The sequence below is a fragment of the Erpetoichthys calabaricus genome, chromosome 1 (assembly GCF_900747795.2).
Source record: "Erpetoichthys calabaricus chromosome 1, fErpCal1.3, whole genome shotgun sequence".
NCBI classification, from domain to species: Eukaryota; Metazoa; Chordata; class Cladistia; order Polypteriformes; family Polypteridae; genus Erpetoichthys; species Erpetoichthys calabaricus.
The window spans coordinates 41,586,349-41,605,754 of record NC_041394.2 but is presented as its reverse complement, the minus strand read 5'-3'; the positions used below and the strand labels follow the sequence as shown (position 1 = coordinate 41,605,754).

The following is a 19,406-nucleotide window of genomic DNA, read 5'->3' as shown; positions in this document are numbered from 1 at the left end:
ACAGAAGGACTTGGATAGCATACAGGCTTAGGCAGATTTGTGGCAGATGAAATTTATTGTCAGTAAATGTAAAGTATTACACATAGGAAGTAAAAATGTTAGGTTTGAATACACAATGGGTGGTCGGAAAATCGAGAGTACACCTTATGAGAAGGATTTAGAAGTCATAGTGGACTCTAAGCTATCGACTTCCCGACAGTGTTCAAAATCCATTAAGAAGGCAAACAGAATGTCAGGTTATATAGCACAATGTGTGGAGTACAAGTCACAGGAGGTTCTGCTCAACCTTTATAACGCACTGGTGAGGCCACATCAGTTTTGGTCTCCAGGCTACAAAAAGGACATAGCAGCGCTAGAAAATGTCCAGAGAAGAGCGACTAGAATGAAGTATGAGGAAAGATTAAAAGAGCTCTGCGGTGGACTGGTGCCCTGCCCAGGGTTTGTTTCCTGCCTTGCGCCCTGTGTTGTCTGGGATTGGCTCCAGCAGACCCCCGTGACCCTGTAGTTAGGATATAGCGTGTTGGATAATGGATGGATGGATGGATTAAAAGAGCTGAGCCTATACAGTATAAACAAACGAAGATTAAAAGGTGACATGATTGAAGTGTTTAAAATTATGAAGGGAATTAGTACAGTGGATCGAGACTGTTATTTTAAAATGAGTTCATCAAGAACACGGGGACACAGTTGGAAACTTGTTAACTGTAAATTTCGCACAAACCTTTGGAGATTTTTCTTCACACAAAGAACGATAGACACTTGGAATAAGCTACCAAGTAGTGTGGTAGACAGTAAGACGTTGGGGACTTTTAGAACTCGACTTGATGTTTTTTTGGAAGAAATAAGTGGATAGGACTGGCAAGCTTTGTTGGGCTGAATGGCCTGTTCTCGTCTTGAGTGTTCTAATGTTCTATTGAATGCTGCCGAATGTTATGTCATACACACATATTTCTTACTTTTTTCATTCTGTCAACATACTGTATGTAAAATACGAGACATCAGACACATGAGCCTCTATTGTGTTTGCAAGGTCCAAAACACGTGCACCATCCGTTTCCTTGTGGCTGCATTGCATGCATGATACGTGCAGCTTAGCGGTCATTGGTTGTCAGCTCTCACATACACAGAGCCCACCACTATGACTTATTTTGTAAGGGTGAGCTATAGACTAGTCACAATGTGTCGCTGGGGATGTCAAACTATATGATTGCTGCTCCCGGGAGTGCACCACTACTGCCTTCTAATCACTAAGGTTATCGAAATGAAGTCAACCTCTTAAATTACTGGGAAATTCCTATAGTGTGACAGGGTCTTGACCCAACTCCAATAATAGTAGTCTTGAACAACTCACGATCAAAGAGTAGAAAATGGAGGAAAGTACACTATAATCTTTTTAAATTCTTCATTAAAGGAATATATTCTATGATTGTGCCATATATTGAAAAAATGTTCTTCTTATTTTCAGTTTAATTTGTCTCCTTTTTAATAGTAAAGCATCCTTCAGTGCTTATTCACCATAAGAACCCCAAAGTTGCAATCACATGTAATGAATTTAACAGTTCAGGGGAGCCAGTGACAGAGGTGGACCATCCAAGTACGATTGTTTAACAACAGCGGTGCAAAATGACATTTCAGGAGATGCGATAAAGAGGAAGGCTGCATCGCGATTCATCAAAATTGAGTAAGGTGTGTTGTCTGACTTTACCACGGTGCAAACCGTACCTTGAAATGTGTCGTCATTAGTAGGTCATTTATTAGTTTGTGCTCCTGTTCCATGATGGAGGTGATTGGAAGCTTACCCTAGACGAAGACAAAGCCAACTGAGATAAATTCACATCGACAAGTAGGCACAGGACAGCACATGCAGTACATCCAGACGAAACTGTAATCCAAGGTAGTGGTAGATTATAATCCAATAGTGTGTGAGAGGAGGAGAAACAAAACTGACTGCAATCCTCTCTGTGTCTTTTTGGCACCTTGTTAAAGAACCCGCTGGATTAATCTTCTTCTCAGCAATCCCCACACCCTCTCAATCTACCCAATAGTGCTGGAGGTCCTGGCTGAAGCACAGCAATTTTAACTGTGCGGTGTTATCAGGGAACAAAGCTCGTTTCATTGCCTAGCAGCACAGAGGTACTCATTGCTTCACGGGGGTCTCCAATGCCCCAAACCTCTCGATGGGGCTTGATGCTTCATGGGATACCACAAGAGAGACGTTTGGAAGAAGGTAAGTGGAGTGACCACCCGAGGCCCCGCACCTAAGGGGGCCCCGTTTTTGAGGTCCACATGTCCCGTTCGAACAGATTTGTCAAATTATATTCTCCATATATATATATATTTGAGATGCTTCTAAAAGGAACCCTTTTAAAATCCTTCTTCAAGGTCAAATTCTGTACATGTATGTCTTTGAAAACATTCCATAGTCCACCTTCATCACCTGAAAGGGTCGCCAGTATAATCCCTTCCTAAAATAGTTATAGCCCATTAGTCGCTGGGTTGGCTTCTCCTACCTATAGAAAAAGACATTGCATCCAGATTAGACTACGAATGTCATCGATGACTTTTCCAATCGGAAGGCAAGAAAAGTGGATTTTCATCTCTGAACCTGGAAACCAGTAAGAGATTTCATGATGATACCTCTGTGTTAATTTCACACTTCCTGTCGAAACACTGAAACTCACATTTTATTTGTAGGCCGTAAACATAATGCACAAAAACATGTATCGCTAATGATAACCGGCTGACATGACATCAACGTGAGTTATGATTATGACATCCTGCATATCGAGACTCAGAGTATACTTGCATTTTGGGGACTTTTCTAGAAGAGGCCCTGCTAATTTCCACATGACACCGCATCGCATTTCGCACTGTCGTGGTATTATCATGAATTATGAATTGCACTTTTTTAATAGATTATATCATTATATTTTCCACATGCCCACGTGTTATCTTTCAAAAATTTAGCTGAATACTGTAATGAGAAAATCCAGTGTATGTTAACATCATTTTTATTAAATTCGCACAAATGTTTATACAGTCCACACATACCGGTAACAGCGTTTGATGTAACCGGCCCTGCGTGGGGTTGGTCAGCCCGAGGCCCCACATACCCCTAAGGCCGCCTCTGGGATACCACAACCCCTGGATTGCCACTTTAGTGTTCATGCTTCACAGGGGACACATTTACAAGATTATTGAGATTTATAAAAGCAGATTCCTCAATCACTTAATTAAAACTAACCCAAACCAAGTTACTAATGGGTGAGGATTTACAGTAGACTCAAAGCTGTCCATAACCACTGTGTTCATGTGCCGTACCTGAACAAGCACATTAAAGGGGATACGATAAATCCTCATTCTTAGTGCAGGCTTTGTGTTTGACGGTTATTATGGGTACCTTCCTTTCCTGCCTTGCAAGTCCTACTCTGTTGTGCAGGGCAGCACACACCTATCATATTATAAAACATTATGATGTTGAACAGATGCTCAGTTAGTGAACTCCTGAGCCCAGCACCATGCGGCTCTCCAGCACAATCTGCATCTCCATCTCCATTACAGTAAAATAAAGGAATGCCTTAGAGTTAAGTGACCAAGTGACCTGATAAAAAGAAAATGCTAAAAAATTGCTTTACCCTAGTGCAAGTCCCTCTAAAAAATTATATTTAAATCCTGACTCTCAGAATTATTTGAATATGAGGCAGAAGACACACAACTGTTTAAAACAAGCCTTTGAACAAGCAAGAATATTGAAACAGTAATTCCCAAAGCTGCTGTGTCGGAGGTCATATTTTTATATGAAAAGATAAGACAGCCAAACTTCTAAAGTCAAACATGAATTTGTGATGAAAAGCACTGAAATCAGCCAAAAGTCTGGAAACAGCACAATTAGTTCAATTCTGGCCTCTTGTGGCCAGTGAGTGCCATAGCATACAATGCTTTTTTTTTTTTAATTCAAGCTGTAGCATGATTTAAGTAGGCAAGTGATCAATTTCAATTTAAATAGATAAAAAGAAGAAGAGCAAATAATAGCATCTCTCTATTATAAAATGAAATCCTGAGATGAGACTTTTTCAAAAGAGATAATTTCAAGTCCTGCAAGAGGAGACTTTAGCCATGAGATTCTTTTCAAGTCCCGCCCTCCTCTCAACTATATTCAAACACGCACACGGCCCTCTCACCTCTCATTCATGTGAATGCTTTTGACAGACACAGTTCCTGCTCTCTTAGCTCTTAGAAATTTTTACGTTTTCCTCACTTTAAGTTACCAATAAAAAGAAGCAGGCCCGGTCTTAGGTATTATGGGGCCCTAGGTGAAAGGGGGGTCCAGGGACCCCCTTAGGGGGGCAGAGCCCCCCTAGAAGCTCTGCGAAATGCGTGAAAATTAGACCAAGGAGTCGATCTGGGGCCCCCCGGATGCCGGGGCCCTAGGCGGTCGCCTACTTCGCCTATGCCTAAGGCCGGGCCTGAAAGAAGACGTATTATGTCCAACTCTTATTGAAGAATTTCATCCCGAAGAGTTATCAACAGAAGAAATGAGCACATAGGCAGTCCTAGCACCGAGAAACAATGAAGTCAAACAAATTAACGCAAAAATTCTCGATAGGTTACACAGCAAATTTGTTAAATGTGTATCAATAGACTATGCTGAAACAGTTGCTGGTGATGGTGTGGAAGATGAAAACATCAGCTTACAATATCCCAAAGAATATCTACAACCGTTAACACCGTCCGGTCTTCCGCCGCCCAAAATACTGTTGAAAGAAGGATATATCCAAGAAAGGAAATGTAGTATATCTCCCACGGATAACATTAGACACCAAAGTAGATTTTGATATGCCATTCGTATTTAAACTCTAACCGTTTCCCGTCAGAATAGCTTTGGCAAAGACAATTAACAAATCACAGAGAGAAACATTTGAAAAAGAATGTTTATTTATTAGAGAGAAAGAAACAAAATTCTCTCACGGGCAGTTATACGTTGCAAGTCCAAAAACAGAATCAAAATTCAATGCGATATTGATGAAAATTTAATTCAAAAAACTGTTTTTATTAAAGCTTTACAGTAAAAGTGTAAGTTTAAAAAGTATTTGCGTGTTAATTTCAAAGCCAAAACGAACAAAATCGTATTACGCAACGAACAACTCTAATGAAACATAACTTACTTTCAAATTATTATGTTTTACTATTTTTAATATGGTTAATTACTCGCTGTAATGTAAAATAGTTAGTTCTATTATGCATATGTAACAATTCCCATGAAAATAATAATCTGTTTAAATTTTACATCCGCATCCCCATATGTGAGTGGCAGAACTGCAAAGTGGCTAGTGTGTGGTGCCAGCCCGGGGGTTGGTGAGCGAAGCGAGCAGGGAGCAAAAACCCCTAGTTTCATAAAATAGGAAAACATACTGTATATATTCCTGTTAAAAATACACAAGTGACAGATTAAATCAGCGATGCACTACACACCTTTCAGTCGCAGAGGATGTCAAACTTGACAACCACATTTGCTGATTTCATCACCTGAGGATGTTGTAGTGCACGATTATGTATTACAGTGCATGACAAATATACAGCACCTTGATGACTTTCCAGCGCAGTTCAACGCTTACAAAGTATCGCAAGCCCACCCCTTTTTCTGACAGGCAATAGCATACTGCCTGAGAGAGCCGAGTGCGTTCCAGACATAGCAAGTTTTTTGGATTCTTTTTTCATTCAAATGTGGTACGCAAAACATGAGACATCAGACAGACAAGCTTCTCTTTTTTTTGTCCGGTTCAAAACATGCCTGTTCCTTATTTCTCATTGTTGCGTTATATGCATTGCGTTTGTGGTGAATGGTTGTCAGCACTTGTGCATACAGAGCCAGCATCTGTGATTCAAGCGAAAATAAAACCTGTTTAATGTTCTTTGGGAGAATTAGAGACTGGTTGGAGTTACTGAGTGTGTCAGGCCACACGACTGATGGTCACAGCACCGTGTTGGGACTGCCTCTGACTGAATAAGATTATATGAATGAAGTCTGTGACTGAAAATTGCTGCAAACGTTGTGTGATGTGATATGGTCTTTACTTGGATTGGGAGTGAATGCATGGAGGGTTGCGATTTAATTAGGTCTGTAAATGAAACATGCTTAACTGAATTTTTTTTTTTTTTTTAAACAAGCATTTGTGGTATAATGAATCCACAGTTCAGAAAAGGTGGCCATTTAAATAAATAAATAAATAAATAAAGGGCCTGTTCAAGCTCCATGGGTGTGCATGCTCACACAGCTGCAGGGGGGTTGATGGAGTAATTGGGGTGGTCTGAACTGATTCATCAGTGTTGTGCGGTGAGCGATTGAGATGCGACACCCATGGAGGCATACAAGGATGAGCCGGCACAAGAGAAAGAAAGAATCAGAATAGAGAATGAAAGGAGAAACGAAAGAAAAAGAAAGGAGGTTAAAGGAGGGAGAGTGAAGGCAGGAGGTGGAGAGGAAGTCCCTCGAGAGAGCTTGGACGACTCTCAGTGGCTGTAGGAGGTCACTCTGGCAGAACGTCCTAGGAGTTGGTGTGTCTAACGTAAAGCTCGGATGTAGCGACGCCACATAAGGCTGGGAGAGAGGCAGCCAGGGAATTGGAAGGCTGCAGCGAGTCATCCTGCGGAGGAGCCATGAACCGCAGGGACACAAGCCTGGCAATGGGAGTTGGAGTCTTGGAGATGGTGACCTGCTGGGAGCCAAAGGAGGCTACAGAGGTCCAAGCCTAGGAGAAGCGTGTAATTTTGGCTGAACTGCCGCTTAGGTGCCTTCTCGGCTGCAAGGACTCACTTAGGGTTAAGCCAATGAGATGTCAGCTTTTAAAGACATGCGCCAGGACTCATGTTTTTATGGACAGCTCCCCACACTGTGTTGTTAACCTCTGTCACAGACATGTGCATGGGAGGCAGTCAATGGGCTTAACTAAGGGTGATATGCCGGGTCAGAGGTTGACCAAGTGCACTAATGTCTTTTCTCTTTCCCCTGCAGATCACCAGAAGGAAAGACCAGCTAAACCCCAACCAGGTTCCATTTCCAGACCACACCCTCCTACTGACCTCACTTCTGCCCGTTCCCCGTGGGACCCCCTCTTCCTTCCCGCTGCCTATAAAGCCAGCCACTTGCCTTTATCAGTCAGTCCCGTTTTGGACGCTGTCTTTTGAGATTACTTGGCAGCATTGCAGCTTGTTCACTACAGCATTGATCACATACGGGGCAGAACCCCAAACCTTTCTCTGTCTTTTGTGTTTCCTTTTACAGTTCGTTTTAATGGATTGTTTTAACCTCCACAAGCACTTTTACTGGATTATGTATGTATTGAACATTTAGAGCACTGCACATTTGAACACTGTTTTGACTTTTGTTGGTTTTTATAAAAGACATTTTATGCACCTACCCCTTGCTTTGTGTGCGAGTGTCCTCATCTGCTAGGCTCTTCCCTCAGGTACGTTATCAGTGGTAGCAGGTTCAACAGACACCCTGGACCATCCCACACTTCATTTTGAGCAAGATCACTGCTTTCTAAAACATTCTATTAAATCAGTCAGATGAGCAGAGCTCAGTGAGAAAGCTAAATGAGTAAACAACTTCCCCATCTTCTCATTATAAAAGTGATGTGTTCAAAACAAGTGGTCTCGCCAAAACTTAGTGAACTCACTCCTGCAATCTGTAGAATTATAGAACTCTGCTCAGATATACCTGAACACAGCAACATTTATCCTGGCAGGCTCAGCTAAATGAAGGTAAATAAAGAAATGGTGAACTCCTCAAGGGTTCTGAATGTCAAAATTGTCGGAATGAAACCTGAAAAATTACAGAAGTCCTTAAGGTGCTTGGTTTGCCATCCCAAGAAAACACACCAAGTGCAAAATGTTTTTTTTTTTTTTAATGTGCTGCTTCCCCTGAGGAAGACTTTATGAAAAGAGGAGGATAGCAGAAGGAAGATGGCCTGTGCAACTAATGCTTTCCATCCTCTCCATGAAGCTCTGTCCTGGATGACGTTTAGTCATTGACTCATTCCACTATGGTGAACTAAAAGTCTCCAAAGGGAGCTTTTCTGGCCTACTGACTGTAAAATCCCTCCACAGATCAAACCCATCTCTACCCTAACCAGTGATGACAGACACAGACTTTAGGATAATATATCTGCATGGTGCTACAACTTTGAATGTGTGCTGGGGGCCTCATTTCTAAAGCTTGCACACACTTAAAATATGCATATGCAACTTCCCACTCAAACGTCGGGATTTATAAAAGAAAACTTGACAGGGGAAAATATTTACAGCAACTTTGACCCACGTGTATGCAACATTTCGGAGAAACTGGGAAATGACGACACCCTTGATCAAGTAAGGAAGTACAAACAAACCGGTTAAAGAACAACTCGCATGTACTGTAACAATTTTACCAAAATTATTATAGCGTGCATTGACGCGACAAACAGATTACACCTCAAAAATGATAAATATGAGGTACTGACTGTATTTTACTTTTCTCTTAAGAGGGACAGTGCTCCATATTTGCACTTTGTCTTTTTCATCAGTTTATATTGGCTACCGGTTGTCACTTCTCAGAGAACAAGCCAACAGGTTAAGAATATCTCAACTCCTTTATGCCTGCTGTGATGGAAGTCATTACATGACTGGTTGGGCACTATATCCAGGTTTCATATGGTGTAGGTTTACCTACACGAAACATAATATATTTTTGCCAACATAAAAAAGGTCATTTGCAGTAGTGTTCAGTTCTCCAAGCGTACTGGGAGCTCATTGCTATACTCACGTTAACGGCACCTAGCAAGAGCAAAGCTGCTTTTGTTAACCGAGTGGTTTCATTCCATTATTGCACAAGTCATGCAAGATGGGACAATGTGTTTCGATGGCCCGAGTCAATCCAGGATTCTTTTACTTTGAGGAAAAGCAGCTTTGACGTGACATGATGGTGCTGTATGTGGCGGCTGACTTGTTGGTAAAGTAACTGGCTGAACCCTCAGGGTTTCATACGGCCATACTATTCACTGCAACAATCATGTCATTACGTGTTCCAGGCTACCCATTCAGACGCTTACACTTTTCTTGGACCCTCCAGAGTGCAGTGGAGAAACAATAAACAATGTCACACATGATCTTGCAAGCGCTGTTGCGGAGCACAGCCATATACTCTTAAATGTTGGCGTCCGGGGTCTCGATGGATCAGGAGGGGGCTACTCTACCAGTCTGTGAAGTTCTGCACCATCATGATTGCATATGTACGAGGCCGATTAGCATTCTCCATGTATGGATGTTTCAGGGTGGTGCTCAAGGAGAATTCATGTACGCATATTTACAAGGCGATTGGGATTTATACACCGTAAATTCAGCAGAAAAATATGCATACGCCAGGTTTTAGAATTTTTTTTGCTGTATGCATTTTCCTGTTATTTTGGTGCACATATATTTTCATTCTCAAATCCACACAGTTTTAGAAATGAGGCCCCAGATTATTGCACGGTGCCTGTGTACACTTAAGCACATAAGATATTTGACAAACATGAGGAGACGATTCAGTCCATCAACTTTTTGCTTCATTAGCTAAATTGTCCAAATAGCTCAACCATGAAGCCCACTTATGAAGTTAAGACTCCACCAAGTCAGTCTCATTTAAATTTGTCCCTACAGCCGAGGCTCAATCGACTCCATTAATGCAGTGGTACCCCAGACTTTTCTATGCCCCGCACCCCCTAGATGTTTATGTTTGCATCTCCTACAAAAGTAATATCACATTTGAGGATGAAGAAGTCAAATTTCTAATTTTTGAAATACAAATTGAACATCATTCAGTGTACTGTGAGTGAACACATTGAACTCAAAAAATATTAAATATAAAATTTTAAATCTGAATAAACTTGTAAATGTGTCCCAGTGAAAGTTAGACACTCAATTGATGATCTGGGATTGGATTGAGCTGTAAAGAAATAACACACGATCAGCACTTGAGGGACTGGAGACCACCCTGAAGCAAAGGGGGCTAAGAGCAAAGCTAACCAATGAAACACAGTCGACAAGCTTTGACCCCCCGATAACATCTGCCCTGCAGTTCACAAAAAGATCAGCTACACCAGTTAAAATGGCTGCACTACTGCCAGGACCACCACCAGGTGAGAGGGGCAGAGTGTAAGCAGTAGGTGTTGCATCCAATTCAGTCCCCCCTGAAATGAGTGACATTTTACATTAGGGCGTGAACAGAAATCAATATTAAGACTTTGTGCTTCTCTACTGATCATTGCAAGGTCCAAAGTCCATTCACTTAAAAAATGTTATTCGCCTTGGAATCAATTTCAGATTCTTTAAACTACGAGCCTGGTGCGACTCCCCTTCCAAAAGCCAAAATTAAAAGCTGCTTCGTCTCTGCCTGTAAGCATTACTGATCGGTCTACGTGCATACACATTTAACGGCCACACAAAAATTAATAAAACACAGGAGATCAAATGTAAATTTAAAAATTAGAAATTTTATTGTTAAATAATCTCTATATAAATAACCATCTTCTTTGCATCAAAGAATACATAGAACTAAGCTACTTTGATAAATATTACTACAAATGACACTTGTATTAACAATTTAAATAAGTGTTCAAAGCAAAAAAACTTCAAGAGTAGATTATAACATAAAAAATGAAAACACACAAAGTGTAAGTTGTATTAAAGGATACTAGATTTTTGGTTTGGTTATCTGTGCTTAGGGAAAAAAAATGGAAAAGAAAAAAAGGGAGGGTGCACCTATAAGTAAATAAGCACATAAATTAATTTTCTTTCCAAAGAAAAACAAAACATACTTCAGACAAGCACTGTTTACTAAAAAACAGGCACCAAAAAATCGCCCTGAACTCTTCCTGTCCAAATCTCTCCAATGCATTTCCCACCATACTGCAATACCATTTGCCAACAGCAGAGGGTACTAACGTCTTATCAAAATATCACATTACAATAAATATGAACTGACTTCAAAAAAACAAAAACGTTGAGCACACCCAAGCTTAAGTAATGCATCAACACATTTCTCTACAGACAGAATCATTTGGCTCAGATTTCTTGTCTCAAATAAACTTCAATAAATAACTTCAAGAATCATTAAGCCAAAATGAAAGTGTACATGGCCAAGAGGACCTGCAGAAGAAAATAACTGCAGGCATCCAGTCAAGGTAGCAACTGACTTGACGCCACCCGAGCTGCCACTCTAACTCTTCGGTAACCCCAATAAAATGCACTTCCACCACTGAATTTCTCAAAAATTGCTAGAAATAAAGAACCAATATAACTCATTCTATTGTGCAAAAGAAAAGCAAAAATATTAGCCATAATGGCAAGATGTCAAAAATGCTCATTTGGTTTACAAGAGGTACTAACAGTCTAGTCACCTTAACAAGTTAATCTTTAAAACGCGTGACATTCCCAAGTGCACACTAGCCAAAGAGCGGGGTTAAAAATAAGCGACAGCATCGTATGTTAGGATGGTGGTCAGGCAAAGTGTACTAGAATAGTAAAACCCACTGGAAGAGCTCTGTTCGGGTTCACTGTTCTGCCAAGATGTTAGGTCCAGTCAACGTACTTGTGCGAAACAAATTAATTCCAAAATCACAATGACAAGAAAGAAGAAATGAAAATTGATCCCAGTTATTGCTACTCGGAATAACATCTTTCGCATAATTCAGGTCTTTTGTTCTTTGACATAAATTGTTGGTTTTAAAAGAAAAATAAAACAATTGCACCCGCTAAGAGGATGATTACCCCCCCCCCCTTTTTTGCTGGTTTAAAAAACCAGTAGCAGCAGCAGTTTAATATTGGATTGTGTTTAGCTTATCCAAACACTGAAAGAGTCACCTTGTGCTTTTTAAATCTCCAAAATTGGAAGACTTATTTCCCAAAGTCAAATACTTGTAAACAAAAAAATAAAAATAAAAAATAAACACTCCAGTACTGCCAAGGTAGAACCAATGTATGTTAGGGGGAAAAAAAAAAAAAAAAAAAAAAAACCAACCGTCAGGGTGCTACAATGCCAGGTAAGCCCTTTCAAAAATCCCTTTGCCGTTTCAGTCCTTCACTGAAGAGTGATTATTAGAGGGAAACCTAGCTGTAAATTGTCCCACATTGCCAGATTTGTTTTTAATCTTCCTCTACCAGAGGCTCATTTATGTTCTGATCAGCGCTGCCCTGCTTCACGAATCCGACAGGCCACAGCTGTGATGAGCGCTGCACCTTTGCCACTTCCATCTTCAGACTGGAGAAAGGAGACACTGCAGCTGGGGGCCAAGTCCTGGACTGTTTGATGCAAAACAGTCGCAAAGCTAAGGGAAGAGAGGAGGGGGAAAAAATAAATTAGTTTTTCGGATTTGAATAATCTCAGACAAGTTCATGCAGATTTGTGAAAAAAAAGATGATAAAGCAGCAGTTTAAGTAAGAGACTCCTAACTTCCAAGTATGCTTATATGATTCAGGGAGAAGTGTGTAATTTTAAATCAGCTGTTGCTCACAAACCGTGTGCAAAACTATTGACCTGAAATTTGGTACACATATACTACGTGACATCTAGTATTCACTTTTGGGGTGATGATTGACCTCCAAGTTTATTCCTCTGTTTATATTTTCATTTTATTGTAGAATCAACTCTTGGCAGCAGGCCAGCACATGTGTATGGGTGCCGTTCTCATTCCCTACCACCTTCATTTCCCCTACCTCTTCATATCTTAAGTCTTCAATCTGCCTCAAGAATGATTTAAGTGCCAGCTTAAGTGAAAACTTAAGGAAAATGTACTAAGGAATTGCAACACAAACACTGACTTAAATCAGTTTTAACGTGAAAATATGCCAACGGAAGAAGAAGAAAAGAAGCGGGCCACTAGGGTGGAGAAAAGAAAAGCTGCTCAGGAAGCAGCAAGCACATCAACCTCTGAGCAATCGAATGGTAAACGTACAGAGAAAGAGTATGAAAACTAGGAATGTTCAAGTCAAGTGTGTATTTGTATTTATATATATATATATATATATATATATTTTTATTCTTCTTTCGGCTGCTCCCGTTAGGGGTTGCCACAGCAGATCATTTTCTTCCATATCTTTCTGTCCTCTACATCTTGCTCTGTTACACCCATCACCTGCATGTCCTCTCTCACCACATCCATAAACCTTCGCTTAGGCCTTCCTCTTTTCCTCTTCCCTGGCCGCTCTATCCTTAGCCTCCTTCTCCCAATATACCCAGCATCTCCCCTCTGCACATGTCCAAACCAATGCAATCTCGCCTCTCTGACTTTGTCTCCCAACCATCGAACATAAGCTGACCCTCTAATGTACTCATTTCTAATCTTATCCATCCTCGTCACACCCAGTGCAAATCTTAGCATCTTTAACTCTGCTACCTCCAGCTCTGTCTCCTGCTTTCTGGTCAGTTCCACCGTCTCCAACCCATATAACACAGCTGGTCTCACTACCGTCCTATTCAGGGATGAATTCTAATATTAACTCATGATGTATTAGCTGCTTCCTTTATATGTAGTTATTGTACTCCGGGTAGTGGGAAAACACTCCTAAGACCACCAAATGCCTTACATTCAATAAGTAATTTAACTATGAAAACAAATGGTTCGATGAACTGGCATTGTAAACAAAAGATTCATTCATGAGACATCAGTCTAAAACAATGGTCTTAAACTCCAGTCCTGGAGGACCACAGTGGCTGCTGGTTTTCATTCTAGCCCTTTTCTTAATTAGTGACCTGTTTTTGCTGCTAATTAACTTCTTTTGAATTGTAATTGACTCACTCTTGAAGACTCAGACCCCTTAATTGTTTTTTTTTCCCCTTTATTAGCATCCGAACAATAAGAAGATACAAAAATGAGCCAAAACATGACCAGCAAACTTTGTCCATCATACAATATCTGAAAATAAAGAAAGATGAAGGTCTCAAGAATGATCTGCTCAGGTCACCAAAATATTTTAACACTGCTCCAAGAAAAAAAAAAAAAAGAAAAAAAAAAAAAAATCAACAATTTTGGAAATGTATTCTATTGCACAATGAGAGCAGCAATAAGCCATGGAATTTAAAGAATGGGTTTATATTAATGACAAGATTCAGCTCCTAATTGAGCAACTGGTTGGAGATTGAGGCCCAGACTTCGTTGGTCTTCTGTTGGCTCACTCATGTCACATTTAAATTTCTGTTTAGATGCCATTTAAGGAAAGAAATTAAGCAATTCAGAGGAATGATCAGGGGAACAAATCTTTAACAAGCCAATTAAAATAAAAGGAAAAGGAGTTTAAACAGCAGCAAAATCTGGTCACCAATTAAGAAAAGGGTTAGAATGAAAACCTGCAGCCACTGCAGCCCTCCAGGACTGGAGTTTAAGACTACTGGTCTAAAGTATACCCTCTTAATTGAGTCTAAATATTTTATGAGCAACAGTGTCAGTGACACCATGCACTGAATAGGGTCTGCTCATTCAACATATACTACAACATGTACTCGTCAAGTGGTTTTAAAAAACCCAAAGTTGTGTAATATGTTCAAGATAAACCAAGACAACCAATACAAGCTTAGGAATATTACTCACAGATCCTTGCTTTACTTTCAAATGAATTTAAAAACTGAGCATTTCTATATATAGACATTAAACATACAGTAACAAAAATTTGCCAAACTAAGGCGGACCCTTCTTAAAGAGAAGGCTTGGTCCCTTGACACCAGCAGTACATCTGTAACACTATGTAGTAACAGTAATGCTCAAGGACAGAGTGCTGCCTCGGAGAATCTGAAACCCTCAAATCACAAACTCTTTCTGGTGAGTCTGGCTACCATACTTTCAAAGTTCATATGGGGAAAAAAATCAGAACACTCTAAATGCAACATGTGAAACCAATTTTACTGCATTTTAAACATTGTGCTGATAAGAAGTCACATAATGAAGTCTGCTCAGTCACAACACTTCCCTATGTAAATGGATGCTTGACTTCCTGACAGAGACCCCAGGCAGTCCGTATCTGAAACACCATCCTCAGTTCCATTGCACTGAGCATTGGCATAGCAATGCTGAACTTAATTGGTCAATTAATACGACCTCCATAGCCAGGAAGGTACAACAGCCTCCACTTCCTTCATTGGCTAAGGAAAGCAAGCCCAACCCCTCCCACCCCCCCCCCCAAACTCTTGCCACATTCTACAGGGGCATCATTGACAGCACTGTGGTCAGAAGCACTGTGATCTGGTTTGGGAAACCTCAGCGTAGGACCACAATCCTACAACTGATTGTACACACTGCAAAAAACAGACCACTGCGACCTCTTTATCTTCCAATAAAGTCATATCAAATCAAATATTGCACCTGTACAGCCTACAACACTATGGAGGACCATGCCACACTTCCCGTGATTTTAGTCCCACTTCCATCTGCTGGGAGGTACTGCAGCAACCAAACCAGTTCTGCCAGTTTCTACAACAGCTTTAACCTCTTGGCTGTCCGGACTCTGAACTGTACCTCACCCCTCAGATATCCTGTATATAAACAAACTACTAGGAGTGTATCTGTTACTACTGGTTTTCTTTATTATTTGTTTTATCATTAATAGTATAGTTGTTTACTTGTTTTGCACTTATGCATGTTGCACAATGGTCAGGGAGAATGTCGTTTCCTGCCACTGTATGAGACAATACTGTGTATGGATGGTATGCCAATAAAGCCATTTGGCTTGAACTTGACAGGAAAGAGAGGCTCAAGTGGTCTTCTTACCATCTATGCATCAACAGATACCCAGACAAACTATACAACATTATAAAAAATGTTTTTTTGCAAATTATGACAGTGTTATGCAAAAGTAAAGGAATTACACAAAAACAAATTAAACCGTTTCCCTGACCTCTCTCAATTAGTTTAATTATAAGAACTTGTAACATATGTTTGAGTAGGTTCTTGAGCTGCTGCACCAGTTCTAACACAGTCCAATATCTGCACTGCTCTTTACTCTGTATATCCAATTCATTATAATAACTATTCATGGTGGCTCTAAAATCTGTACCAACCCCTACTCTCTCTCTTCCGTTTCCTTTTCCGGTGTCCTTTTGGTGGTGGCGCATCTACTCAAAGCACCGTGATGTTCCAACAGTGATGGATTAAAAGACAGAAGTCTGCATGACCATCATCATCAAGTTCTTCCGTGAGAACCCTAAATACAAAGAGGACTATTTACTTTTATGTTAGGTAGAATGCCCAGAGGGGACTGGGCGGTCTCGTGGCCTGGAACACCTGCAGATTTTATTTTTTTCTCCAGCCGTCTGGAGTTTTTTTTTTTTTGTTTTTTTCTGTCCCCCCTGGCCATCGGACCTTACTCTTTTTCTGTGTTAACTAATGTTGTCTTATTTTAATTTCATATTTTGTCTTTTATTTTTCTTTTCTTCATTATGTAAAGCACTTTGCGCTACTTTTTGTATGAAAATGTGCTATATAAATAAATGTTGTTGTTGGTTAGTAGGTATCTACAAGCATTACATTCAGACTCTTCTAATGCAGATATTAATTCTAGTCCTCAGCTCTCAAACAGCAATGATCAGCCTGCTTTTCCTTGTATTACATGAAGTATCTATAAGAGCCTCAAGAGGCTTGTCACCTACTGGGGGTGTAGTTTGTACAGGGTGCCATCCACTCCAACGGTGATCTTGAGAAAATCCAGGCCACGGTTTTCACGGATTTTATCCACAACAGCAGCAAGGCCAGCACCACACAGCTGAGCAGCCCGCCGGGCTACAGCAGTGCACACCTCCTTGACAATGATACTGTCATCACAAGTGCTGTCCAGACCCAAGTGTTGCAGGATTGAGCGCACCTGACGCAAGGCGAGACGATCACTGTGTAACAGTAAGAGAAAGCTGATTAAACATTGTCGCATGAAAACATTGAATAGACACCCAAAGAAAGAAACCCTTCTGTTGAACAGTTTACATAAATTAATTCAGAAGCATTTACAGATCATCTGTGTTGCATAAGAAATATAATGAAAACTATGCTTATCTGGAATTTTCAAAAATACCACTAGTGCCTAAATGCATCTTGTATATTTATTTTCATAAAATTTCCAGTAGGTATTTTGCATTAAATTTAAAAATGCGAAGAATTGCTACTGAGTGCTCACAAAATGCAATTAATGATCAGCTCTAATTTTTGGTGAAAATAAAAGCTGTTAAGTGCAATAAAATTATCACATTGTTCAAATTACACAGGAAAATTTTGAATCTAGAACAGACTATTCAGTTCATTAAGTTTATTTAGCTAAGATGCCCCAAAAATCTAATTCTGGGACTTCTTAAAGGTTGTATTCAAATCACATGACTCTGATGTTTGCTACAGATTCTGAACAACTCTTAGTAAAGATGTGCTTCCTGACCTCCGTCTTAAATGCACTTTTCCTTAACTTCAGGTGCAAACACAAAATATGAAAAAAATAATGCCATTTCTGGATGATATTATTCAATGAGAGAGACAGACATCAACATTACAACATAACTTGGCTAGTTTAGACAGCATTATTTTCTATGATTTTTTCCACTGGGTTTTACCGCTTAGCAGGGAGTTAACACTAAATTTCCCGTCTGTCCTACGGCACTTGAACACAGCATTAACCAGTGATTTAATGCGGCAGCATTCTAATTATAAAAATATAGAAACTGTTTTTCTGTGTATTTTTCATCTGCAAGTAATTTTCATAATAAATAAATGTAATACACAAAACAGAGATAGATACTTCATTAATCCCAAGGAGAAATTCACAAATTCAGAGATGATCGAGAGAAAAAAAAAAAAAAAAGTCTGGGAATTCAAATACAATGACAAAATGGACCAAAGCAAGTTATATTATTACAGAAACAACCAACTACATTTCATAGAGATTCAATGAATAAATTAAAAATAGCTTAAGTGTAATTGAAATGTTTGACAGAAATCAAGTTTTTATAGAAAGGTGCATATTTCCTTCCTTCTCTTCATACCCTATCTTTTAAATCTAGTTCTCCAAACATACCTCTCAATCTGCGACAGGAATTTGGTCTCAAAGATGCTTCTAGTTTTCAGCCTTTCAGAGATGCGGCCCCTAAAGAGCAGGCCTCTTTTGGTAAAATCAATAAGAATGTTACGGACAATTTCTCCAAGGTACATTCCACTGATCATCTTCTCATACCTGTCAGATGCAAGTAGTTGTCAGATTAATAGCAGTTACAATGCAAGGAGTCTCAAGATACTGCTGCTTAAAAATATGGAAAGTTTGCAGTTTTGTCTTCCCCTAGTCCAATGTGAAACCCATCTAGAATCATACTTTTTATTAATTAATATTTTGCTGGTTGCTACAAAAAAAAAAACCATCGAGTTAATTCTATTCGCTTAAAAGTCCCTTGGCTGCAAAGCATCCTAAGGCTTTAACGATTTTTATTGCAACAATAGTAAATTGGCTTACAATGTTAAATTATACCCACAGTGCTGCACAGGTTGGCAGATAAGTATGTTTCAGCCTTAAAATAAATCTAAAATTATTCCTGTATTTGTCTACCCCTTGCCAGACTCAAATTAACCACATTCTATAGTTTCTAAACAGTGATGAGAAGCCCATTATGGCTACTAAAGCTAGTCAAAAATAGTTGCAGGAAGAATGCAAGAATTATTGGCTAGATTAAACAATTTATTGCAAACAACCCAACTGTCATAGATTTATATAATTTAAGTCATACATGGCCTGGACAGGAGTATTCTCTACTTCCATGATGTGACAATGACATTACAAGTCACAAAAAGCAATTTTGTGGCCTATGAAGAGGAATTTTACTTTTTCTTGGAAGTCTATCAATAAGTGCCACATCATGTTACAGGACTTTTACAGTAATTTTCAGTGGCAGACTTTACTTACATAATCCTAGCAAGTCAGTTGCAGTGAACTCCCATGATAGGACATCGTGTAGTTTAACATACCCAATGTCTTGATACACTCAGCTTGTGAATTGCTCTGACAAAAATCAGTTTTCGGGGTGCATTTCTGTGTATGTGACGGCTGACGACCAATGAGCACTCAGATGGAAGTGCAATGCATATAATGCAGCCACATGGAATAAAGGAACACTGGGATTTTGGTCCTGACAAACAGACGAGAGGCTTGCCTGTCTGATGTTGTGCAATTTACATACCATGACAGAATGGTACTTGTGTGGGAAGGTTGAGGACTTGCCATATTTGTAATGCTTTGACACAGACACTGGATCCTTTGGGCAACATGTTACTGGTTGTCAGAAAATGAGGCAAGATTGCAATACTTTGGAAATCTAAAATTGTGATGGAAAATGTTTATGCAGTTCTCTAATTTGATATACACTGCAATTTCTAGTT

The 19,406-nt window shown here is 39.8% G+C and overlaps 1 protein-coding gene across 2 annotated transcripts in view; it reads right to left on the bottom strand.

The window, feature by feature from the left end:
• Positions 1-11,913: 11,913 nt before the first annotated feature.
• The window catches only part of hk2 (hexokinase 2), a 30,852-nt gene continuing 23,359 nt past the window's right edge, over positions 11,914-19,406 (bottom strand). The window contains exons 16-18 of one of the 2 annotated variants that reach the window (XM_028798653.2): positions 18,058-18,213; positions 16,655-16,888; positions 11,914-12,344 (exon numbers count right to left, since the gene is read on the bottom strand). In XM_028798653.2, coding sequence (XP_028654486.1) covers positions 12,200-12,344; positions 16,655-16,888; positions 18,058-18,213 — 535 coding nt within the window. In that variant the 3' untranslated portion in view covers positions 11,914-12,199. The remainder of the gene's footprint in view (positions 12,345-16,654; positions 16,889-18,057; positions 18,214-19,406) is intronic. The other variant, XM_051928765.1, reaches the window with a different exon arrangement.